At 30.3% G+C, this 27,777-nt stretch overlaps 1 protein-coding gene across 2 annotated transcripts in view; it reads right to left on the bottom strand.

The window, feature by feature from the left end:
* The window catches only part of LOC107437989 (uncharacterized), a 72,687-nt gene that overhangs the window by 9,637 nt on the left and 35,273 nt on the right, over positions 1-27,777 (bottom strand). For both annotated transcript variants that reach the window (XM_087160804.1, XM_087160805.1), the window contains exons 4-15: positions 25,132-25,226; positions 22,831-22,935; positions 20,649-20,769; positions 17,520-17,587; positions 16,657-16,732; positions 13,626-13,731; positions 12,212-12,296; positions 9,336-9,480; positions 8,126-8,188; positions 6,188-6,364; positions 4,080-4,145; positions 3,730-3,807 (exon numbers count right to left, since the gene is read on the bottom strand). In XM_087160804.1, coding sequence (XP_087016930.1) covers positions 3,730-3,807; positions 4,080-4,145; positions 6,188-6,364; positions 8,126-8,188; positions 9,336-9,480; positions 12,212-12,296; positions 13,626-13,731; positions 16,657-16,732; positions 17,520-17,587; positions 20,649-20,769; positions 22,831-22,935; positions 25,132-25,226 — 1,185 coding nt within the window. The remainder of the gene's footprint in view (positions 1-3,729; positions 3,808-4,079; positions 4,146-6,187; positions 6,365-8,125; positions 8,189-9,335; positions 9,481-12,211; positions 12,297-13,625; positions 13,732-16,656; positions 16,733-17,519; positions 17,588-20,648; positions 20,770-22,830; positions 22,936-25,131; positions 25,227-27,777) is intronic.

Below are 27,777 nucleotides of genomic sequence, written 5' to 3'. Positions count from 1 at the left end.
TTATTATTGTTACCCTGTGAATGCTAAAGTGCCTCATTCATGCAGAAACAGGAATATATGTATAAAAGAAATCTAAGGAGAATTATACCCTAAGATAAATAATTATCTACGAAGAATAATATGCCCAGAATTTCCTTATTTATTCTGTAGCTAATTAATAGTTTTGAATATTTTTTATTTCATTTTATTCATTGGTATGCATTTAATTATAATTAGTAACGCAATTTTAAATTTAAATTGCAAGTATTTTTAAAGCTTTTTACCCATTAGCAAAATGGATCTCGGTTTGGATTTCATGGCGTCCTTACACTTTTCAACTACAATAATCAGGAGTAATAGTAAACAGTGCGCATGCGTCGTCGTTGCTATGGTGACCGCTGCTATTTTATAATGTTTTTGGAATTCTTTTTTCACTTTTAATTTTGTTATGCTATAAAAACGTTGATGAGTTTATTTTTGAGATATGGGACCAGAGAGATCTCATAAATACTTCTTGAGTTGCGAATAAAAGAGAATTTCATCATTTGAACTATATTTTTGTCTTTATTGTTTTAATTAAGAATCAGAAATTCTAACCTACAGCTCAAACTGGATCGTTTTCAATACTAATTCAGGAGAATATCCCAAATTAAAGAGGATCTAAACTGACTAACATGGTCCCAAAAGTTAGAGTTGAAGCAAGAAAAAAACGATGCCAAGGCCTAAACTTACGGAGACTGAAAAAGCCAAAACCAAAGAACGTAGACGGGAATACCTTAAGCGTTGCATAAAAACGGGAAAATGAAAGGATTCCGTTCACAAACACAAGCATGAAGCCCGTCTCTGACAAAAGAACCAAAGTGGTTGAGAGAATTGAACCCTATCGAAGAGCGAATGGTGGCTCACCGAACCACTTTCATGCAAATACGAGAACTGAGTGTTCATCACCAGTTAAGGATAAAAGGATCAATTGTCAAGATATCTAATGACTTGCACTAGACCGCAAATTGTTTTCCACGCAATATTAAATGATTCATTCACTATTCGTGTAAAATTGAAAAAAGCCTAGCTTTCAAATCATATTTCAACTTGTGAATCCGAAACGGGTGTATGATGCCGCTTGCAATCTCCATCAGATACCATTGTACGAATCCGAAAAAGTTAATACTGATCTCGATTGACTGCTCAATGTCTGTTCACTCATCAACACAGAATGTGTTCACAAAGAATGAGTTTACACAGAATGCGTCTGAGCTGCATTCAAATATGTCTGCGAAATTACCTACCGAGCAGTTCAGGATGAACAGTTAAAGATGTCCAAGATGAAAACACAATAAATCTGCTTTTCCAAAAAATATTAGACAACAACCATTTTTAAAAATTAATTTCTTTACTACAAGCTTTAAAAATATTTATTAACTTGTTATTGTGTTGTTGTTACTTGTGTCACTTACTAATACCATCAAGTCTGCTTGAAACCCAGCGAAAGGCAGAGGGTGCCTTTCTTGTTTTTTACGTGGTGCTGTCTATGGCCAAGAATATTTACAAAGGAACCCGATCATACTCCATTCATTCATCCACAGATCGTAATTTTGAACTGAACCAGAGAATGATCAATCTCCAATTCAGCACCTCCTGAAGTATGATTTGCTATGGAAACATGGGGGGCTTCGTGAACCGACAGATTTAATGTGCACCAGTCACCATTTACTTCACGGGTAGTCTTCGACCGGAGGGGATCAAACTCACTTACTCATGGGCCCAACGCTCTACCAACCAGGCTATCTCGGCAATATTGATTAACTGAAAATATAGTAATCGAAAGAAAAATCCTTAATTTTTAATAACTTTAATAAAATTAATGAATAAAGACACGTCAATGAATAAAATGAAACAAAAAATATTCAGGCATTTTAGTTTAGTAACTTAAATGCGAAAATCTGAGATATAAGTTCGCATGGATGAAAGGAAATCCCTCATCTGTCAGAAGGAGACAATTAGAATAGAAATATTTAATGAGAAATCAAACGTTTAATGCTTTAAGGTCATAGTTATGTATGAACTTATTTTGTTAGCTCTCTTATTAAACTTGGAATATAAATTCTACGTATTAATTTAATATCTTCATTTTAATAATAAAATTGAGGCGTGAGTTAATTAAGAAAGAACAGATTCCTCTTACATTTATTTATAATACAGAATACCCGTTTATGTCTGTATTCACTCTTTAAACTTCCTGAAGACCGCAGCTTTATTTGTAAGAATAGTATTTAGTAACACTTAAGTGTCTATATACAGGGTCTTTATAATTAAAGTTCCACTTTGGAATGGCTATAAAAATAAAACTGCCCGACCAAATGTCATCAAACTTGTTAAATGTCTATAAAAGGTTATGGGATTTTAGTTCCCGCAAAAAAAAAAAAAAAAAAAATTGGAAAAAAAAAAAAAAGTTTAAAAATTGACCACTAGTGGTGAATGGCGCTGTATGCAATAAGGTTAAAAGAAATAACAGGTGCAACAGATAACAAACCTGTGGCTTGAAATTTTGCCATCATTTTCCGTAGACCTTGCTGTGTCATTGGACCTCGGCGTTTTCCTCTTACAGTACGGAACTTTTGTAAAGCCCTCCGTTCATTGCTGTCGCATTCATAGTAACATTTCACGAGTAAAGCACGGTCTTGCATGGTAACAGACATTATCGACTCAGAACACTGACAGCTCAGACAAGGCGCCTCACTTTTATAACTGCAAAGTCACATGACGTGTAAAACAAATTTGCATATTTCGCATTTGTTTAACACTATTGCATACAGCGCCATTCTCGGCTGGTGGTGAATTTTTGAACGATTTTTTTTTTCTTTTTTTTTTTTTTGCGGAAACTAAAATCCCATGACCTCTTATAGACATTTACCAAGTTTGATGACATTTGGTCAGGTAGTTATATTTTTATAGCCATTTCAAAGTGGAACTTTAATTATTAAGACCCTGTACTATAAGATAAAACTGTCACTTCGCTACCTAGTTTAAAAACTGCAGGCGTCTTATCACCAAAATGATATGAGACAGAGGTAAAAAGAGAAGAAAACTTATTAGTTAACTTTTTCACCTAATACAATTTTTCAGATAAAAACGTTAACTTCAAATTTTTCCAACAGAGGGCTCTGTGACTCACAGCCACCGATCGTACAAACCTCTGTATAAATAAAACTCAGCGGTTCGTCAGTTTAGTGAATGGTTAGAGCGCTTATTGGATACGCTATAAAACATGAAACTTGAAAAATTGATTTTGACTAAATCTGAAATTATACATTAGTTTTTTTTTTTTTTGTTTTTTTTTTGACAAGATAATTTACAATAGGTTGAACTATTTTTGTATTATAGCAAATCAAAAGTTTTTTTTCTTACTAAATTATTGCATTTACTAAAATTTTCTTTAAAATCAGTAAAATAAAGAAAAATAGTAAAATAATAAAAAGTAATAATGTAAAAAAATGATTAATTTCTGCATAAATTATAATAGCTAAAATTGATTCAAAGTACAACGCTCTCCCTATACACACATTATATAAGATTATTATTTTAATAAATAGTTAAATAAAAAAAGAACATTTAGTTATAAAAAATAAAGTTACTTAAAAAGTTTGAGTTCTAAAAAGTCTTGGCGAAGTTAATTTAGAAACAAAAATTCAAGCATGTGTTAGCTAATGTATAACTAATCTGTTACAATAATATTTCTTCATAATTTCTTACCGCCCATTCAGCCAAAAATTGTTTTCCAAGTTCGTCTGCTTCGGATGCTGGCATTGAGGTATTGTAATCTCGAGCTATCTATTAAGAAAAAAAGAATATTTCAAAAATCTCACATAATTTATTTCTTAAACCATTATAATCTCAATGGTTATCAAGCTTAAATTGTCAAAAAGTGTGAATTTAAAATTATAAGATAACAGATAAAAAAGAATTTTCTATGGGGAAAAAATGGTAATTATTTAAGTCAACAATAAAGGATCATTTTTCTTTTATCTAAATTAGTTTTAGTTTCACAAATATAAAAAATATCCTTTTATACCATTACAATTACGCCACTAACATGTAATCACCTTTATGTCTTCTTTCCAAAATCTTGAAGTTCTTGCTATACTTGTTCTTGGAGCTACTTCTTTAATCTGTCAAGAAAATAAAAATTAAAAGGATATTAAAAGGTCTAGTTTAAAGCGTCTAGTTCTAAAAGTTAGTATTTGAATCAGCCTGCGCGTGATGACATTCCACCAGTTTTTGATAGGTGCCCATGGGAAATTACTTTTCTGGTGTCCATTAAGGCTAAAGTAACAGCTGGCAGTGAGGAAGATCATATTGTCGAATTCGTCCCAAAAGTGTTCGATGTAATTTTAATTGAGACTCTGAGAAAACCGTTTTTGAACAACCATCGCTTAGCTAGTGTCTATGTGCGAATGGAGCAGTTATCTGTTGGAAGAAAAATGGGCCCACCTTAAATATTATTGTGGGGAGAGTAGATATTGGCAATGTCAACCTTCATCTATGAAAAGGTACCCCACCATACAATCGAGCTAACACGTCTTATATACTAGTGAATTAAACTTATATTTTTGTAGTGGTAGATACAATACAGTACTCCCCCACCAGAATTATATTTGTGATAGAATTCGATGAGCGAATACCACTAGTTGATTCATTGCTGTTTTGGAAGAATCCGGAAGAGCTGCATTAAGATTACCGTACTTTTTTGTGTGCTGATCGTGAGAGCTGTATTAAGTTCACGGTTACGTGGCCGCTCCTGTATTACCTTTAGCAGTCGAGTGTACACATTGCGCGTGATCGAGACTGAGAAGCAACAGCGTGAGGAGGACAATGTCGCAGTCACAAGTAGAAAGTCAACTGTTCCACGTGGCCCATCCATCAAAGTAGGCGTGTACAAATCGTAGTGGGCGTTTCTGCCAAGGTAGGCGTGTTCACATCACGTCCGAGTCACCAATGTGGGGAGAGTAGATATCGACAATGTCAACCTTCATCTATGAAAAGATACCCCACCATAGAGTCGAGTTAACACGTCTTATATACTAGTGAATTGAACTTATACTTTTTGTAGTGGTATACACTACAATTATCATAGAGTTGAAACAATATTGTTGAGTAAAGAGTTAGAGCAACATTGTCTCTAAAATGTCCGCTTACATCTCAGAGTAATGTTTTCAACCACAAGAACTATGGGACACAGGCCAAGCCATGAAAAAGATCTCCATGACACCTTTTTTAGTTGGGTGTCTGGATACTTTTAGCCAGACAACATATAGGTTTTCTCTTATAAATACTTAATATTTCTGCCTATTTCAATGCGATTTAAGTTATATTATTATAATATTGTCCTGAGCACAGAGGTTCGTTTCGATTGGCGATGAATGAAACAATCCTTAAGACTCCAAAAATTTATCAGCAAAAACTTCTAGAAAACACAGCTATTTCTAACACTCAATACAGCTGAAAATTTTTATCTGATTTAACTTACGAATTTCGTATTTGCGTATTTCAAAGTTTTCGTTTTTAAACCATAAAACAATTTTGCATACTTTATTTTGCCATTTTATATGAGAGTATTTAGTTGCAACAAAGAAGGCACAAAAAAAATATTTTTTTGGATGTTTTAAAACTAAATTTTATTCATAAATAAATAATAAAAGTTGATGTTTGCGATGCGTCTCTAAACATGGTTTTTGAACGTGAGCCCCTGACCCTGAAGTCTTAAAAATCGTTTAAAATATAACATTTATAAAGAATGAAATAATATATCATTATTAAAATAGTACATTGTCAAAATATTGTATTAATTGCAAAAAACTCTCTTCCCCTATCATTTCTAATTTTCGAAATCGTTACTGAGATCATTGTTTATTGGTAAACAAATTGATTTTTACCCAAGCTATAAATATCGTGGTCAATAGCTTAGATGGCGCAGAAATATTGTCTTAAATTACAGTTAAATTACAGTAATTGTTTTAAATTACAGTTAAATTACAGTAATTGTTTTAAATTGCAGTTAAATTAAGTATTGAGTATAAATTTTTTTAGATAGATATTTTATATGGTCATTATTTCATATTCATAATACTTTATCACAATATATTATTACTAAAAGTAAAATTGAATCATAGTTTTGAATATATTTCAAACAAGCTAGTTTTCTTTTATTTACCTTTAGAACGACAAGGGCTGCAAGAAAAATGCAAATTATGTTAACTAGAGCTAAAGTAAGAGAAACAAGACCAAGAACTGCGCATTCTTTGTCCATTTCAATAAAATAATTGGTTTCATAATCCTCTGGTGGCACTAAAGACGGTTTCATAAGACGAAGTATGCCTTCCACTCGGACCTAAAGAAGAAATAAAATTTAGAACAAAAAAACAAAAACAAAAAACAATTAATAAATATAAAAATCATGACCTGCCTTTGCTGTGTGAACTTTCTCTGTATTATTAAAGTGGTTTTCATTTCTTGAACTGAATAATTTGTTTGAATGCACAGATGATACGAATGATTTGCTTAACTTAGTTTAAATCCGCTAACGTCCATTAGTTCATTCATAGTTAAAAAAGTTCAGACGATTTTAAGAGAAAAATTTAACGCAAATGTCGAATCAGTTAGTTGTGAACTCGCACAGTTTCTGCAAGTATACTTTTTTTTAAATAAAAATATTGTTTGCTGATTGAAAGAAACTTTCTTACGAAATGCTTGCTTATTTATAACTTTCAATTCTGGTATTTCTTGAAGTGCGTGCTAAAATAATTCTTTCGATTAATATAAAATATCGTTTCAATCTTAATTATTTCGTTAATAAAATTAAATTTATTTTGACAAAAAATCGTTTGCCTTTCAGTTCTTATATCATTCTTTACACAAGAATCTTTTTGCAATAATGATAGCTATTCTCTTGTGAATGAATTTAGCGTGGAATCAAACTAACGTAAGTAAATTTTTACTATCAATTGTTTCTAATAACTTTTTAATCTTTCAAAAAAAATTAGCGAATATGATAAAAAAAATTTTCATTGGAACTTTTTTGTGTGGCTGAATTTCGTTTCAAAATCATTATTTTACGATATATGTATGATTTTTATCTTTTTATCTATTTTTCATTCACATTAATTTAGTTTCAATGATGTCTCCATTATTATTGAGTAAAAATCATGAATGTTGATAATTTATCAATATATATATATATCCATTTATTTATAAGCCGTTTTCATATACAACTGATATTTAGATTTAAAAAAATAAATATTCTCTGTTTTGTTTGATTCTTTTGCATTTGAACTGGTTATTATCATAAGATATCAAAAATTCTTGTATCAGTTTGAGAACATAGAAAGAGCAGCTTCTTTTTTGTTAAAAATTTTTGTTATCAGAATGAGGAACATTTCTGCTTATAGCCTTAAATTAATTAGGAAAGAAAAATAAGAATATTATTAAATAAATAAGCCCAAGAGTCTGAAGTAGTAAGATCTTACTTTATTAAAAAACTTTATTCATTTCAAAATTATAAAAATTGGAAATAACAGTCGACTTGTCTCAATAGCTCAAAAAACCAGGCTCCCATTTTCAAGACTTGCTAGGCGGAATGAGAAGAAACAAAAGTAATTTGAAATGTCACCAACGAAAATTAGAAAAATAAAGGTGAAAAACAAAGGCTTTGTTTGTTTCTTCTTTTTTTTTTTTTTTTGTATTTACAGTTAGGCTTGCTGACTCTGTTTTGGTGAGAAACAAAGATTTCTCCTCTTTACTTTTCCATTTCCACTTTACGTTTTGAATTTCAAATCACTTCTGTTTCTTCTCATTCACGTGTGACAAGTCTTGAAAATGAGTACCTGTTTTTAAACGCTTAAAACATGTTAACTGCAGAAGCATGTTGACTGTTATTTCCACTTTGTTTATTTTTGAAGCGAATGATGTTTTTAATTAAACTTTACGTATATCATTAATGAAACTGTACATTACGTAACCTATATTTAAAAACAATTTAAAAATTTTAAAGTATCAGTAAATTTTAATTGACTATAACATACGAGAGCAAACAACAATAACAAATGCATTTTTACTGAAGTAGGAAATGGCTGAAGTAATTTTAAGTGCTTACGTATTCTGATGTTTCATCATGCGCTTTGATAGTTCTAACAGCAGCCATTCCCCATAACAGACCCTGAAAAGAAACATTTTTTTTTCATTTCAATCAAAGAACTATTAAAATCTACTTGAAAGCAAAATTACCAAGTTATCTGTAGCGGGAACACGGAGGGAAAAATTTTGGAAAAAATACCGAGCTGTGCGGTAATGGGGAAAAAAACAGCAAAATTTTGGTTTAATAACACTCGTGTTTTCGTTTTTCTTTGCTTTCTCATGTTGGTGGATCCTGGTAACGGGTGCCTGCTTTGACTTGAATGCTCTGAATAAGTTGACTTTTCAACCCTAACTTTTAAAACCAATGATGTTTTAAAATTGACAAGTATCACTCTACATAGTATTTCACTAGATAGCTTTATAAATGCAAAACCCTGAAGTTTAATATCTCACAGTGATATTTCCCTTAGTATAGTGTTAAATTGAGGTAATAACTAATTGAGCTAGTAATTAATTATTACGAAAATAAAATAATCCCAAGAAACTAAAGTGGGTTTCACAAACGTTTCGGTATCCTTAACTCTAATGCTAAGGATATTCGATCTTCACAACGCATGCGCAGTATCGTTGTGCAAAATTTTTAATGAATAATAAATTTTTAATTAATGACTTCCAAGGTCAACAGTCTTAAATTTGATTGTGTAATGTTATGATTCAATTTCAATGGGAGTATGGTTCAATTTACCTCCTTTTTAAGAGTGTAGAAAATGTCAATGGCTATTGTTGTACAACATTGCACCAATTTTCGTGATTGTTAATTTGGAAATGAATGAAATGAATGAAACTGCCAAATATTTTCTCCCTGTAGCTTCGCTGATACTCCTTTTTCTACAACAAATCTAAAATTATATCTACAACACATACAACAGCTGCGATTTATTTATTGCATATGATCCTCCGATTTGATTTATATAAATTTCAATTTGAAATTTAAACCGTTACCATATTAATGTAAAAAGCATCGAACGAATAGACGTATATTTTGGTTTTATTAACCAGAATTGTGTTTTTTGTATTAGAATATTATTACCATGTACAGTACGGTAATTTACTCGAATTTTGTTCTTCCGAGTAATTAAGAAGAAAGAAGGTGGGAGAATTTTTACACCACTCTGCGCGAAATATTATCAAATACACAGTAATTAGGAATTCGTTTTTAGTAGTCTTACCGTGTTGATAGCAGGAGGTAAAAGGGATGCAGATATAGCAACACCCACCAGAGAACCCGCGTTGCCTCCTAAAACTGATAGTGCCACACCAGCTCCAGATGGTAAAGCAATAAGTACCCCAATCCATAGTCCTCTTTCTTGTCCCCTGCAATAATTAATTCGCAGGTCAAAATATAATATTTTAAACCATGCTAGAAACGAAGAAAGCGCAAACAAAAAAATGGATAAAAGAAAAATTAATCAAAGTAAAAAAAAAAATCGGTATATTTAATTCGGTAAAATTACAATATTCTTTAAAAAAACATTTTTGTTTGAACTACAATTGTTTGAGTGAGTAGTTTTGTTAAATTTGCGAATTAGTAAAACTGCGATATTTTGTTGAAGTTAAAAAAAAACGACTTTTTTATGTGTTTAAATGTGTTACTAATTTTCATCGATTAATTTCATTACAAATACATACAATTTTTGCACACTGATAGTGATTAAGGAGAAAAAAATCATTTTACTTTAACATTCGAATGAGAAGCATCTTTCTGACACTAAACATTACGATAAGCAACTAGTTTATTGTTCAAAATGCAGAAAAAAAATGAATATACAAATATACTTTAACTTTCGTATTTCAAATAAAAAATTAAATGACTTTGTTTTCTTACTTTGAGAATAAAAAGTTTCTTTTCAGCAAAAGTAAATCCCACATTCAGTCCGCTTTTTTTTTTGCTCTTTTTGCAAATGCATGGCGCTAACTGTCGAAACAACAAAGTCGAAAATAAATGGTACTAAAAAGTGATTATTTAAATGCTCGATCAGAAACTCGCATGTCATAGTTAAAATACGGGATTTTCAAAATCAGGAGGAAAAGCTTAACAATAGCTGTCTTTAACAAAAGAAGAAACGAAATGATTCAAATTTATCGCTCATGGGCTGCAATAGCGGCACAACTCAAAAAATCATGTTTTGAGATAAGTGGTTTTAAAAGTTTTCGTTCCTAAGGAAAATGCATAAGAAATGCTTTAGTTTGCTTAAACGAAGATTACCTTCAAGTTGAATTATGAGTTGGCTAGTATTGCTGCTGAAAAGAATGTGTATTTTCATATTTACACCTGTTCTTAGTCCAAAAATCGTGTTTTTGAGTTGTGCCACTATTGCAGCCCATGAACGTTATGATAAAATTGGCACAAATAAAGCATGTAAAGAGTGATCAATTAACTCACGAGTCGTAATATCATAATAAATGTATCAGGATTTTAGAAACCATATGGAAATCAATAGTTATTAGGAAAAAAAATATTAAAAAAATAAATAAATAAGTTTTGTAATTGGGGGAAAAAACGTGTTGAAAAGTGATAACTAAAATTCGAAATTTGCGCATTGAAGTATCGTATTAACAATATTGAGTTTTTTAAAACCATGCGGAATTTCATAGCAATAACCGTTGAAAAAGCGATCAAAATACAACATACATTTACAATAGAATCTGTGTAAATTAAAAGAATCAAAAAGTGCTAAATCGAATGTGCGATTCAAAATTTCCATAATATTTTTATTAAAAAAAAATCATTGTGTTCATATCTTTCGAAGGTCGCACATCAACAGTCTGCGGGCTGCAGGTTGTTCACTTAATTGTAAAACGCAAATGTTTCAAAAATTACATTTTGCAGCATATACAGCGATATTATGCATAAAAAAATAAGAAATATTAAAAATGAATTCTCTTCTGGATAATTATCGAGACGTTTAAAAAGTATACTGTAAAGAAGGGTTTCTTAAAACTACGTAAAAATGTGTCATATTAGCTTCGAAACAAATAATAGTCAAATTAAAAATCCCATACTTACAAAATCGAAGCAGCACATACTCATTTCTAAGCAAAATGCGTAATTTCAAAAGCTCTAACCACCATAGTTGTACACTCCAGTCCAGAGAGAGTTAGAAAGTTTTATAGGCCCCGTTTACATGAGCAATCTATTAATCCGGGGTAAAAGAAGGGTACAGGGATTTTACAGGGCAATGTATAATCGGTAAGAAAACCCGTTTACACGCAAAAGAATTTCAACCCCGGATTTTCAAACAACTTCCTCTACGTCATTGGTCACATGATAAATCGGAAGTAAGAAAATATATCAGCTGGCTTCTTTTCTTTTTTTCCCGCCATTATTTGAAACAAATTAAAATATTTTCACGTTCCGAGTTCCAAAACAAAACACATGGGCCCAGAACGTAAACAATCACGTGACTCGCAATGCATCTCGGGAAAGCGAGGTGAGCTTACCCTGCATATTTCCATCTCCTACTAGGAATTATTATACCCTTCTTTCAGTCCTTCAATTTTTCCCTGCGTAGGGGAAGAAGGGTAGAAAATGACGAAAATTCCAGCTTTTACCCCGCATTTTTGTGCATGTAAACGGGGCTAAATAGAGGCTGCCGAAACCGTACATCATGACATACATTCCACTCGCTTAAAAATTTTTAAGATATAGAGAAATAAGCAATTAAAATACGGGATTAAAATTACCGATTTCCTATTAAGACCATATTTTCTAAATTGCAACCCTTTGTACAATTGAAATCAAAAATTTATATGTCATTAAGATTTGTCATTTGTCATTGAGTTGTACAATTATAGTGGTTTGAGCCTCCTAATACGAGCTCGGAGGTCCTTGGTTCGAATCTTGCCGGCAGCCAACGAACATCTCTTTCCATGTAACTTTTGAGACTGTGCATTTTGCTCAAAAATGAGTATGTGCAGTTTTGATTTTGAATACAAGTTTTCAAATTTTGACTAATTTGTTTCGAAGCTATTTTGACACACTTTTGCTCAGTTTTTAGAAATCCTTTTTTTACAGTGCACAATAGTTTAAAAGTATGTGACATACCTACTTATCATCTCAGGATTAGGCCATTGTCTGCTATTGTTCCAAACTCCATTTAACACTTGGCATACTATACCAATTGTAAAACCTATAGTATATGATTCAGAAGAAAATGGTTTAAATATACTCATAATTAATTTATATGAGCATGGACATTACTGAGTTTACAAATTAGATTGCTAAAAAGAAATAAGCTTGCAAGCAGTTATTTAAAAATGAATTAATTTTATAATATTAGCAGCAGGAAGAAATAATAATAAATGAAATAAATAAATAAAATGGTAGGAAACATAAAGCTACCCGGTAGATATCTTTTCTTTTTTATTTATACCTTTCATAGGAACCACTTTGCCCGACATTGACAGGGTAACGAAAGCACCACCGCTAAGTCTCTGAATTCTGTGAAAGTCACACCACCTTGTGACAATTTTCTCAGTCTACCGTATATACCGTATGTACTTTTGTTGTATCGATCATTTTAATAGTTGAGTAATTACATTATAAACATTGAAAAACAATTTTCATTGAAATGGAGCCTCATGTGATAATTTAAAACAATCGTGGATTTCCTATGTTAGACAAATCACAAAAATGTGGATTTAATTACGTTGACAAGAAATAGAAATGTGGTTCTACAGGGTGTCCCTAGACTATTGGGATGACAAACTTTTAGGAGAGGTAAATGGCATCATAATGATTCAGAATTGCGTAGCAACTCAAGGTTAGATGGGTCATGGGAAAGTAGTAACTGAGATCAACTGAAGCATTTATCGGTAAAATACATTACATGTGCTGTTGCAGATGATCGATGAAAATTTCACAAAAGATGTTCAAAGTTTCCACTATTGATAGTACATTGAGCCTTACATCGGCGGGCTATGGATTGGCGGACCAGCACAGATACACCTGGATTCTGTTAGATACCCGTAGCAGCTAGTAACCATATCAATTTCGCAATTCACTTGTGTTGCGTGCAAAGAACTTTTCTGTGTACCTTAGGTGTACCTTCTGTGTAAATCAGGAGAGCATGGTGGCCAGGGAACCGGTCTTCTGACTAACACCACCTAGCGGGGACGTTTCCAACCATGAGATTCTAAGCAAATCTGAATCATTGTGTTGACCCTCCCCTTAAAGTTTGTCCCAATAATCCTGGGACACCCTGTATAAGAGAGTAAAAACATTGAATGTTCTAACAAAAAACATTGAAAACTTGACCCTTCTTAAAGGAATATGTTAAAAATAAGTATTAGTCATTTCTGTTAAGAAGGGGAATTACACAATATAAAATTTTTCCGCCTTACACTATTTTATACGCCCCCAATGAATTTAAATATAACTTCTATAGTTCACCACATATTTATTTTAAAAGGCTTGAAAAAAAAAAGAAAATCATTCGGTTGAAAATGTAAACAGTTACCTATTATTACGCAAAGAAACAATGATAATGTTTCTGTTTTTATTCCGAGATTCCGAAGAGCTCGGTCTCGTATTACTGCTCCGAATGTTCCAGCTAGAATAGGACCCTGCAATTAAACAGATGAAAAATCATATTACGTACTACACTTTCAATCTCGATATTTTTTAGTTGCAAAATACATCTCTTAGCATTGTGTAAAACGAAATAAATAGAGCTCTATAAATTATGTAAAAATATTTTTTAAGTAATGAATTCGGAAATTTCGGAATCGGCAGTTTTTCAAAAGGAATAGGAAATTTTTTTAAAATTCTGCAGCTAATTGTGAATGATTTTTTAAAAAAAAAAAAATAAATAAAAAAATTAATTTGAAAAATAATATACATTTTTCATTTTTATTCTCGTTTTAATTGCATTTTCTCAAAGATTACATTAAGATAAAAAAAAAAACAAGTTAATTTCACAGTAAAATACTCCGGATGAAATTAATTTTGCCGGTACTTTTAACCGTAAAATACATGTTTACTGTTTAATATTACTGAACAAAATATTCGATTTACCGTAAATTTGATAGTAACAATTACCGAAAAATGCTGAATCACTGCAATAAAATAAACATTACTGTAAAAATTATGCATAATATTTACTGTAATAATGGATTGAACGATAAAAACTATTTTTGCCGGTACTTTATACTGTAATTTGATACGGAATTCTTTGCCAGGCACAGTCATAGATAAGTTGCTGGATGCATCCTTAGAATTAAAAGGAAAATAAAGTAGCATGATAAAGAAACGATAATAACAAGTTTATTTGTTAAAATTAGTTATTTTACAGGAAGATAAAATTATGCGGATATTCAGAGAATATAATGCCAGTTGCGACAATCCTGATGCGGTTTTTCCACATTTTTGCAAAATTTGAAGAGCCTTAAAATTAAGACTTTAAGACACGTGAATTTATGATTTCAGTTATTAATTTCTTTAATCATTTACTGGCAAAAACTATTAAACTATTGCTTTAATTTTACTCTTTTTATTCCTAATAGAACTAAATATTTTTCTTCTTTCTAATTTAGTTGCATTGCTTAATCAAGTGGAACAAATAAAAAAAAATTTCTCTTACTTAATCAATGTGCATCAAAAAGCTTGTACAAAAAAAATTGCTCAAATGAAACAATTTTATCGGTTCAAATAGAAAGCGAAATTTTAGTGTAGGTTTTCGTGGTTTTCCTTTCCATGTAACGCAATACGGTTTAGTTAAATCAAAACGTCCTTCACGTAGGCAAATTTCTCACAATACTTAATCCAGGAGTTCCCTTGTCTTCTGGATTGGGTTCAAAATTACAAGGCTACGGAGTTGAACATTAATAGACGTAAACAGAAAAAATTGGGTTGGCTGTTCAACGACGGTTATAAAATCAAACTGGTTTTAAAGTTTTCAATTTCGTTTATCCTAATAGTGATTCTTAAGATTTTCATATAAATTTTTCCTTCTCTTAAATAGTAGTTAGCTACCCCTAACTTGTAATTAATATTTAGTCCACTTGCTTTCAGGCTAACCGTGGGAAATTTTAGTGTTTTTTTCCCTCTATGTAGCGCAAAGGCAGGTTAGCTCCATCAAAAAGTCCCCCACGAAAGCAAATTTCTCCCAATACTTGATCCAGGAGTTCCCTTGTCTTCTGGATTAGATTCAAAATTACAATGCTATGGAGTTAAAGATTAGTAGTCGCAAACCCGAAAAAGCCAAATGTTCAACGACCGTTATAAAATAAAAAATATATAATTAATATTTAGTGCTCTTGCTTTCAGGCTAACAGTGGGAAATTTTAGTGTTTTTCCTCTCCGTGTTACGCAAATGCACGTTAGTTCCATCAAAAAGTCCTCCAGAAAGGCAAATTTGAACCAATACTTGATCCAGAAGTTCCCGTATCTTCTGGATGATACCCAAATTAAGAGACGGAGTTGAACATTAGTCGCCATAACCAAAATTGGGTCGACTGTTCATCAACAGTTATAAAATAAAATGTAACTAATATTTGAGTCATGGTGGCTCAGGAGGTGGTAATTAAGGTTCGAATCCAATCGATGGCTATTCGATATGAATCCTGCACCCGGCTCGCACTGCAAACAAAAGATATCCCCAGTAGTATACAGATTATGAGTTTAGAGTCTACTAACGAGGTTTTCGCGATTTTCGTTTGCTTGTAAAGCAAAGGCGTATTAGTTCCATCAAAAAGTCTTCCACAAAGGGTAGTTTTTCTCAATACTTAATTTAGGAGCTTCCTTGCCATCTTGGTTGGGTTCAAAATTAAACGGATACGGGAGTTGAACATTGATAGTTGTAAACTCAGAATTGGGTCTGCTGTTCCACGCCAGTTATAAAGTGAAACATAACTAATATTTGAGCTGAGGTAGCTCAAGAGATAGAGTGTTCGCCTCCCAAAAAGTCACCCAGGTTTGATCCCAGCGGTGTCTGGCTGTTACGAATTCTGCTCCGGCTAGTAACGACCACAATACTCATGTGAAACATCCTCAGTGCTAGATGGATCATGAGTTTGAGTCTCCTTACCGTCGAGCTCATCTTGGAAGGGTTTCATGGGTTTTCCCTCTTTGTAACGCAAATGCTAGCTAGTTCCATCAAAAAGTCTTCCAAGGTTAGTTTGTCTCAATGCTTGATTTAGGATTTCCTGGGTTGGGTTAAAAATTACAAGGTTGCGGAGTTGAACATTGATAGTTGCAAACTCAGAATTGGGTCGGCTATTCAATGCCGGTTATAAAATAAAATAACCAATATTTCTGGAATATACAATTGGGTATTCATTGAATATCAATATGGAGCTCATAGTTTTTTTAATTAAAAATCGCCAAATTATTTTTTTACAGTATATTTACTTCGATCACTTCGATATTTAATTCATCAAGAAGTTATGTGTTAAATTTTTTTTACTTATTTGTTATTTATACATTATATTATTAATTTATGCATTGTACATGTGGTGTGCGCCATTGGGTACTCACCGTATAGTACTCACCATGATGGGTGAGATGAGCATGGACGCAACGATGATAACTGAACTGTTCTCAATTAGCCCCAGCGCAGCAATCATACTGAAAAGATTAAACAAACGAATTTAATCTAATATTTTTCTTTTTTGATGAATAAAATAATTAATTTTTTTACTGTATGTCTAGCATACAGACTTATAGTTATAATTAATTAAGTAGTTACTTAGTTATAATAAAATGTTATTAGTACATAGTTATAATAAAATGTTATAAATTTACATCCGTAGTTATGATAAGATACGTAGTTACGTAGCTATAATAAAATGTAATTAGTACGTAATTATAATAAAATGTTATTATAAATACGTAGTTATACGTAGTTATAACGAAATGTCATCATAAATTTTGCAAGCGTTTTTAAAAAAGTTTATTTTATGCTCATTTGCTCATTCTGTTTTATAAATGGATGATATTATCAATGTGTTCAGGCTTAATTTGATGTTATAGAAAAAGCTAAATCGAATGTATTGATTAAAAAATTTCAAGAAATATCAACTAGCAAAGGTAACTCAATGATGTTATCTATAATAACTTTTACCTCATATACTAATAATCTTAGTCTAACGTAAATTTCATTCCACTGTTAATAATACAAATAGAATTAAAGCTGTTTTGCACGCATTACAATATTTAATATTTTAAAATTAAAATAATACATTTTCAAACCAAAAACAAAAGTTTATTGACTTTTGAAAATAGATTTTTTAATTTCTATACTTCACAAATAGTTTTTTTCCTTCATAAAATTAATAAAAATTTATATATAGGTTAAGTAAAGTTACATTATAAAGTAGTTGTTATTAATCTAATATACAGAAATAAGGCTTACCTAGCTATTAAAACGAACATGATATAATCGAAACTAGGTACAGCACCCGCCTTAACACCATCCACTACCTAAGAGAAAAAAACAATAAAAAAACGAAAGAACCTTTTGCTATCATTATGTTAATTTTACATTTATAATATTTTATTGAATATTTCCATAAAATTTCAACTAAAAGCATTTAAAATATTGGATTTATAATGAAACTAATTAAAGTTTTGTCATAAAAGAGAATCACAAAAATGCTTGATATAAAAAACCATGAGCGCAAACATTTGAAACAGAAATCATTATTAAAATTAAGTTTTATAAAGGGGTGGCTAAAACCATTTATAGATATAAATGTGGCAAATTTGGGTAGTTTTTTAGTCAAGTAAAATATGTTTTTATTACGAATTGAGTAAATTTGTTTCCTTTTTTAAGTTTAGCCTAACAGCCTGATAAAAATTTTAGGTGGGTAAATTTCATGCTAGCTTAATGCAAATCTATTCAAAGCTGTTGGAATTAAATTATTCAGATTTATAGGGTGTTAAACAATTATGAACCATTTTTAAAATTAATGCAAAAATTATAGAATCATCAGCGAGAATTAAGATCAGAGATCAGTAGTTTTCAACCACTGAACCATGTCCAACAAGTGGGTTGTGGGAAGGTTGAGAAACTACTGATAAAATTTATAGGCTCCCATCTATTTTTGAACAATCACTCAATATGAAAAGCAAGGCTTTTTAAAAGTTCTTTTTATAATTATCCTTTTATTTAATATTCAAACAGTTTCATACTTAGCGAAATAAAAATATGAGTTATTGTATCTAAATTAGTAAGTTACATTCAATCTAATTTTTTTTAGTTTTTCTCCAAAAATACCAAAATTATTGTTTACCTAAATATTGAGCCAAAGTTAGGGGATCCTATAAATATAAATATATCATTAAAAAAGTCAGGAGGATACATTATACATTTTATACATATATTCACTGCTATACCTATTTTTCTGAAACCAAGCCTATTTATGCTTATGTTTCTTTCAAATAATATTTGTACAGGAAATTAATTTACAAAAATACAATTCGAATTTTCTTGGGATAGTTAAAACATCAAAATTTATTTATTCATTTATTTTTATTTATTTATTTGCAATTAAGGTAATGAGAGAGATATGAAGCAAAATATAAAGCCATTATAAATAAACTAGGTGGCAGTGCGCTATCCATTTTTAAAATTATCGATTTAGTGTTAAAAATATTAATCAACTAATTTATGAATCTTTGAATAAAATCATTTAATTGTTTTTAAATGTTATCCTAATCTGATATTTTCATAATTCAGGTTTATCACTTATTATTATTACTTTTTTTCTTCAATTTCAACTCTCTACTTCTCATGGATAAAACAATTAAATTTAATATTTGAAATTACTGATTCTGAAACATCTGCAAAAGTTTTAGTGAGTGTCTTAAGTTTGATTTTATTATTGGAAACAAGATTCATTTTACTGTCAATGAAGGTATAATTTTGTAAGAATGCGTCAGTGCTTATAGCGGGGAAGGGGGAGTTGATTGTACATAAATTAGGAACTTATAATCCAAATCATTTTTTTCCGATGCTCACTCCATTGACACTTGTCATTCAGGTATCAGCATGGCCGATTTACGAACGACCACTCTTCAAAGGCACCATATTAGGTGGGTCAACGTTGCTCCAACAGTAAGGACAGATAATACAGAGAATGAAATAACATCAGCACCTTGCTTTCTGTTGTAAGAACAGCTTTCAGAGCACTACACAATCCCTTCGGAAAATCTAAATCATTGGTCTTAAAACTTTTTCTTCTTCTGAAACCGTTTCTGAGGAATCGGCGAATCACTTTTGGAGTTGTTAGCAAGGGAAAAAATATATAATTTGGTAGAGAATTTGTTTTTCCGCTCTGCTTAATAGTTCACAACAGGAAAGGTAAAAATAATTATTAAATATCTTAGTACGAATATTTGTAAAATTAAAGTGATAGTTACAACAAAATGAATATAAAATTAATTTAAAAAGAGGTCTTAGAAAACTCCCTATGGGAAATTTGTATTTGTTTAATGGAACATAGCAATTTAGCTTCATGTCTGAGTTTCCGTATGATCAGAAACTGAATTGAGAAAAAAAGTCTGTCAAAAAAAAGACAAGTCAGGATGGCGAAAATAAAAAGAGAAGAATTTCAAAATTTTCGAAGTTTAAAACATTCACTTACTTTTCTCTCTCTTAAGGTAACGGATTCTGTGATAACTGGTTTATAAAGCTATAGTTCTTATTACCCGCGCGTGAATTAAAAATACAGTGCTGAAAAGTAAAACTGAATAGAAAAAAAAAATTTCTTACATCACAAAAATACTGTTCTAAGGTCGTATTTTATATAGATAATATAAACAAAAAGTGAAGTAGTAAATTAACATCAGTATTTAATGTACTGTGAGAAATTCGACTGTGCTGCATTTTTACATGCTCTTTACAACGTATTTCATTTGTTCTTTTGTATTTTCGGATATTATTCGACCCTTAGAGCTTGCTAAACTAGCTCCTATCTTTTGCAAATTGAAAGAGTAAAAAACTGTTATCATAAACCACAGATGTTATTACTTTTGGCACTCAAAAAAACTTAATTAAATCTCGATAAATTAATGTATATGAACATTTGAAACATCTTCAATATTTTTAGATATATTTAGTATGTACTAAATATGCGCATTATGTTAAAAAAAAAAAAAAAAAAAAAAAAAAAAAAAAAAAAACATAAACAGGAAGAAAAAGTCAGTAAGATCTTACAGATAAATAAAATCTTCAATATTCAATTAAAAAATTTCCTGCTTTGTTAAAAAAAAATGCAATAACATTAGAACCATTAGCGAGTTTGAGTTAAGTTGAATACGTGCTGTATTCAACTTACTGTGTGTTTCAACGTGCTGTGTTGGGACATTTTTTTTTGTTGGCATATGTACTATTATTGATGTTCATTTTTCGGTGAATGCTATTCTTTGTATGTTAATTCTATAATTTGTTTCATGCATCTCAGTAATTGTAACTCTGTAAAAGAATATTAAATTATTAGAAAAAAAATTTCTAGTAATAATGAAGAGCATATTTAATTACCTGGGCAACTGTAAGTCTAGCGGTTACTGTTTGAAGGAATTTTCGTTGCATGTCTTTAAAGCTTCTGAAAGCCTTTTTGACTTCGCTTTTTGTCTTCGAAATTGTTGAAGATTCACTTTCGCTATAAATACAATGGCAATGCAAAAAAAATTAAAAATAATAATAACAATATATGATTGGAAAATATATCAAAAGCATACTTCTGATTTCCTAACATAATCATATATCTAGAATAAATTTTTGAATCGGTAAATAAATAATAGATTTTCAAACAATTTCGAGTAGGACAGAGACGTTGACTTGTCTGAAATAATTGTCCTTGTAACTATATAACTTTGATGCCTGGGGCTAGGAGACCTTCCATCCTTACACTTGTAATACTTCAATTGCAAACAGATTTTTTTGACGTCTTTAAAAATGTTTTAAGGTAAAAAGTAAAAACAATTGAGCGACCTTGATTTTTTTAAACAGTTGGCCCAGATTATTATTTTTCTTCTATCTAAGAGTCTATTCCATTATCTTACGTAAAACTTATTTTAATAGCACGAGAAAAATTTTAATTTATGTCATTGGCTTCAATATTGTGAAGATGGTGAAAAAAAAAGTCGACAAGTTTTAAGGGTTAAGAAATTCACATTACGAGTCATTAAGGTCTAACGAATCTTGAGAATGGGCCCCTATTTTTGAGCCCTCAAAAGAAGTCAATTTTTATTACCATGTTCATATTTTTTGAAACGAATATTTCGTGCCTGCAAAAATAGGCATTCATTCTCAAGATTCGCCAAACGTGAAAGAGGAAAACAGAAGTGATTTGAAACTGAAAATGTATGGTAATCAACTTAAAATGGAAGACAAATGGGGAAAACAAATCTAGAAATATCTTGCCAGTGTAGTCTTGGCTACATCGGACAAACCGGACGCGCTTTAAAATTTAAACTAAAAGAACAATATAGGTATGTTGATTATCAAAAATTTGATAAATCATCTATTTCCGTACATTGTTGAAACCTTGAGCATACATTTAACTCCGTTAACACCATAATTCTTTCCACCCTTTTCTCATCCTCTCATCTTTATAAGTTTTGGCATGTCTGTTGGCATCAGTATATGTTCGAGATGGTATGTTTAAAATGGAGCGTCATTTCAAGGTGCGCCAGTTCTAAGACGTCGGGCTGAAACTTTGAACAGCTCCTGTAGTAATAATATTAGTCATAAATGCGTACCATGTGATGAAATACAGTAAAAATAAAATGATGTGGATTGAGTTTTGTTTGCTGTTTTTGTAGATTTCCTACAATTTACCCTCCTCTCCGGAATAGTAGCTCAGGAATAACGCTTGCAACCCCATGATCCTGAGCAATTTTTTAATAATTTTGTCCAGGATTTTTTTCGCAGATGTCTGTATTTTAAAATTTATGCTTTTTTGTCAAAAAAGTTTCCCGTCAGGTTGAATAAATTAATTTTTTTAATACACTCCAATCTTATATTTTCCTGTATTCCAAAATATGATTAATTTCGTTACACAGGGGTCAAACTTACAAGGCAGGTATCCGAAATAAATAAAACTGAATTTTTTATGCAGTTAGTTATTTTGTTCAAAAAACAAAATAAATAAAGCAGGTTTTTTTTTTTTTTTTTGCTTCAGATGGGGAGAGAGATCATGGTTTCGTTTGATTTTGGTTAAGGATAGCGCTATTTCTCAATCTAAAATTAAAAATCTAAGTAACTAACTAACTATATATATATAAACTCAACCCGATTGACCACTAGTACATAGGGGATTGACCACTGGTACAATCTTGTACCTTCCTTGTCGGATCAGTACAACCTGAAATGTTATTCTCATAGCTGCCAACTTTACCGCAGTTCTGAAATAATTTTCTTAGTCAACATTAGCATTTTGGGGTATTAAAGTTAAAGATTAAAGTTTCAAAAAAATATCTTTTAAACTACCACAACAGATCAATAATTTAAAAAAATATGCAGGTAAGATCTCTTTGTTGGCTAATTATGCTTATATACGACTTAATAGTTTTCTTTTTAGAAAATTCTTCCAAACCTAATTATTGCTTTATTACCCTTTTGTTAAATCTTTTTCAACGACATAATAAGTTGGTAGGTATGTATACTGAATAATACTTAAGTATTTTATAATTTTTATACATTTTGATATTGTTAATACCTTTTCTTTTCTTCATCGCAAATAAATTGTAGCTTTCTTTCGTCTTCTTTTGAGCTATTTGTTGAGTTTTCCTCATCTTGCAGCCAATAGGTACATGGCAGAACACTGAAAAAGTAATAATTCATGATGTTTACTTTATTTTTTGTACCTTAATAAACAATGCATATAAAAAAAATAATTATTAAGTTTAACACAAATTTTTTTATACGTAATTGAGGATCTGTTGCATTAAAGTTAATCAACTTTGAATTTCGAGAGAATACATTGCCTGTTTAGCTACATTTCTCTTGGAAAAAAAATAACTCATGTTCAACAGTAACAAAAGGCTAATACACTTGGGAAACAAATTTTAAAAATGAAGCTTTGGTGTTGCGGAAATGTTTACTTTATAAAACCTATTTTACTTGAAAGAAAGATGAGCAATTGACTCGCTTTTCGCAAAAAACATTTTTTAATTTCATGTTAACGAAAGTGACTTTATTTGATATGTATTACTGCTCATGTTATCGCCTTATATTATGATACTTTTACTAATATTACAAACTAACCACTTTATTAATGGTTTTTCAAGCACACACAAACTGGATCAAATGCATTTAATTTGAGGGTGGTTTAACTTACAGGAATTGAAATTGTTATCGAAACGTATATAATAACAAAGTATCTAAAAAAAATTAATGGCAATAATTGTGCTTAATACAATAATTTTAAACCATTGTATCATGAAATAAAAAATCAAAATATGCGTGCTTATTTAAAAAGCTAGTAAGCAGTAATTATTAAAAAAATAATAAATTAAAATAATAAATAATAAATTATTAAAAAAATGCCATTACGAAAGAAGAGCAGTTTTTGAATAACGAAAAAAAAAACCTCACATCTATTTTTTTTATGGCAATTTATTAAGTTTTTCAGTTTACTGTTGTTAAATTTTTAAATTTTACCTATGCGTCATTGTATCATTAAGTTGAGAAACAAAATAAGAATGCAAATTTAAGAAGCTGTCAGTAAATATATTAGTTATCGAAACATACCAACACAAAGGACGGGCAGTAGCATATCCCGTTTGCCATTTGTAGCTAAGGAAGTTAAATCACACCTCAAGCCTGCATTGTAAGAAATTCGAGTGCATCATTCCAAAAATCCATGCTTACAGTAAAACGTTTACAGCAATATTTATTTAATCAGAGTGATTCAGGGTAGTTATCACTGTAAAAATTGAACTGTAAGAATTTTCATTCTAAAACAATGGTAAAATAACCGACGGCAGTCTGTCCATCCGCTTAACCGTAAAGTTTACGGTATAAAAACATTTTCACCTTTACTGTTTTGAAACCGTTTGCAACTAGTATGGTTATAAAACCATGAATACGAAACTGTATGGTTATAAAACCAAGAATACAGAACTGTATGGGTTTTTAACCATTTACAAATAGCATAGTTTCAAAAAAAGACAAAAAAGACATTTAACTGTGTATGGGAGCTAGGCTTTCCATTAGGTAATGAGACAGAAATTGGGGAGTGCAGGGCATTGGAAATTCTTCATGTGTTGAGGGAATGGATGAAATATTGATCTGCCAACACTGGGACTCGAGCCCCACTTTTATCTGTTATGAGCCTAACAAATTAGCTCTCTCGTTTATAATATGTATACAGTTGCAACAAGAAATAAAGTGGCTTCATTAGTTGGGCCCAGTCAGTGCGATAAAATTCTGTTTTTTTTTTATTGTTTTTTTTTTAACCGTATTAAGTGAAAGCAATTCATAAACGGTTTATCTCACAGTTAACAATTTGATTACCATCTTATTTATGATTATTTGAATGCTTTGTTTGAATATGGTAAAAGGACAATTAAATAAATTATAATTTAATCATTTTTTCCAAAAAATTACAAGCAATGTGCAGTATATCAGATTTTTTTTCTTTTTTTTTTCGTTTCGTAACCTGTTTCCCCAAAATTGACTTGGCGGTCGAAAAGTACCAACACCTTAGGTGCCAGTACCTTTTACCATAATTTGATCCTGAAGTTTTTACTGAGTGGACTGTTTGTAAACGAAAACTAAGATTTTATATAACTTGAGCACTAAATCGTATAATATAGTTTACGCGATAAACTATGCATACTATGTTTTAAACAAATATACCTGTCTCTTTTTTTTCTATATTTTAAATTTTTCAGTTTATTCCCGTTTGTTAAGTTTTGAACTTTTATCGGTGTATCATTGTATCAAAAAATTAAATAAAAATATATATAATTAATAAATTACAAGCTGAGAAGTTATCTAAAAAAAAAATACCAACACAAGAGAAGAACTTCTGCACATTCCAATACCATTTGTAGCTAAAGAGGTTAGAATTAAATCACACGGTAAGCCTGGGCTGCATGTAAATGACACCTGAAAATAAGGAGTTTAAACAAAATAATGAATGACTATTCATCATAAGTTTAATATAAGTTATTTAATAAGCTATTATAAAGTCTGGCTGCATGTAAATGACACCTGAAAATAAGGAGTTTAAACAAAATAATGAATGACTATTCATAATAAGTTTAATATAAGTTATTTAATAAGCTATTATAAAGTCTGGCTGCATGTAAATGACACCTGAAAATAAGGAGTTCAAACAAAATAATGAATGACTATTCATCATAAGTTTAATATAAGTTATTTAATAAGCTATTATAAAGTCTGGCTGCATGTAAATGACACCTGAAAATAAGGAGTTTAAACAAAATAATGAATAACTATTCATCATAAGTTTAATATAAGTTATTTAATAAGCTATTATAAAGTAATAATAATAAGTTATTTAAAAATGTTTGAATATGCTTAGTGCTATAAAGTATATAAATTTTAGAAAATGTAATACTTATTATTCTTAAAGTTATGAAATGTGATATTTAAGGAAATTGGATTAGAAATAAACAACTTCTTTAAAGTTCGATATCTTAGGAACTATTGTATCGACTTTATTCAAATTTTGGATTATCCTTACATAATTACTATTTTTTAAAATGATGCAAAAAATTAAAATTTGCACACCTTACAATTCAACTTTTTTTTATAGTTAATTAATGAAATAATAAAAGAATAATGAGTACTAAAAATGATTTTTCGTACGCAATTCTGTTTAAATAAATGAATTTTATAATTGTGTACACAAAATGTTTGATTTACTAAATAATTTGCGAAAAGTAAAATTAGCATTAAGGAGTCTAAACTTGAACAGCTTTCCTGACCAAACAAATGGGGACCATATTTCCCAGATTGCGGCTGTCACCTAAATTTTGAGAGTCGAAGGTCGGAAGTCTAAATCAGTCGAAAAAAGGTATGTTTATATAGAGAAAGTGCGTTTTTTTTTTGTCTGATATTAAAATATTGTATGCACTAATTGATTAGCATATTTGAGGTCATCCATTCAAATAACTAAAATTGAGTCCCATAATAGTACGTAAAAATCCGATTATTAGATCAAAAGTTTTTTTTCCTTTTTGCACACTATACTTAACTCATGATAATGAGTTCCCATCTTCAACCAAAATTGCTTAATAAGGACCCTCAACCAGTATCATACTTCCATTGGAAAAGGAATCATTTTATCATAATGCAAACATGACGATTTCGTTTTTTAATTAAATATGTCTAAATAAGAAACAAGATTCAATTCAATACATTTCAATGATGCATAATCATTTAAATATTGCAAAAAGAGCTAATATTTTTTTCTCATTAAAATAATTCTACCGAAAAACCAATTAAAAGACAATTCTCAGTGAAAATATGTTTTGCACATTTTCCCGAACTGTTTAATAAACGAATGTGCAAACACACAAAAATTCACGTGATTTATTTTTGCAAATATCCGGAATAGAAAGAATTAAACAGATAAGAAAACAAGAGTACCTTCCTAAAATTCTTTCCAGAGACAGTTTTATTGCTAAATAGATAAGTTTCTTAAGTATTTCAACTCACAGTTACAACATATTCTTTGAAAGAAGTTTTATTGTATTTTCATCTTTACACACCTGTTTGCGGATTCTTACTTATTACATTCTTTACCTAAAAACTTAAGATAAGAGTACGAGCAATGTGATAAATAAAAATAAGTATTAATTTTGCATTAACCATTCTTTTTTATCAACATTACTTATTTTAATACTTATTTTTGCAATTATATTTTTACACAAATCATACTTATTTTTTTTCACAAGCTATCTGCTGAAACAAATTCAGGATTCAGTGAGATTATAATCTACAAATCTGATCATATAATCATTTATTTACTACTTATTATTTGCTTACACCATATAATATGCACTATTTAAAATACAGAAATGTTTCAGAATTTTATCAACAAATTCATAAGAGAATAAAAAGGATAAAAACTTTCAATAAAATATGGATTTGGTGGCTTGTAAACCATGTACACAGGACGAAATCACGAAAAACGTATGCATGTTCTGAATCTATTGGAGATGAAATTAAAGAGCAATTGAGTCTTGTCATCAGCTGTTTTTCGAAGACGACTCAGTAGTCGCATGAAATGTTGCTTTTTAGCTAAAAATAAACTATTTTCGCAACTGCTATGAGTTCGCAACAATTACTTGTGACTGTTATGTTTAATGATGTGTTTAAGTTTAGCCTATCGTTAGCCAGCGCCCTCGTTGCTTATTTTGAAAATGGCGCGAAACGTCAATATGGTGAGATGCTACAGTTATGAGAAAATGAAAAGCGTTTGAGGTCTAAATTTTTCAATATTTAAACACTTACTCCAGTGTTGTATCTGGGCTCATAAAAATTTGCAAAAAATTAAAATGAGCCACTGATTTTGATAATTCTCTTTTAGATGGAAAAATTTCAGCTACCTGGTGATTTTTAAAAAGAGTTTAATAATTTTTAAAATAGTTTAGGTATTTTAAAATCCTAATTCTCTACAGCAAGATGG

Source organism: Parasteatoda tepidariorum, chromosome 1 (genome assembly GCF_982258835.1).
Source record: "Parasteatoda tepidariorum strain Cologne lab strain chromosome 1, Ptep-v5.0, whole genome shotgun sequence".
Classification (NCBI taxonomy): Eukaryota; Metazoa; Arthropoda; class Arachnida; order Araneae; family Theridiidae; genus Parasteatoda; species Parasteatoda tepidariorum.
This window is presented reverse-complemented; position numbering and strand designations above follow the sequence as displayed.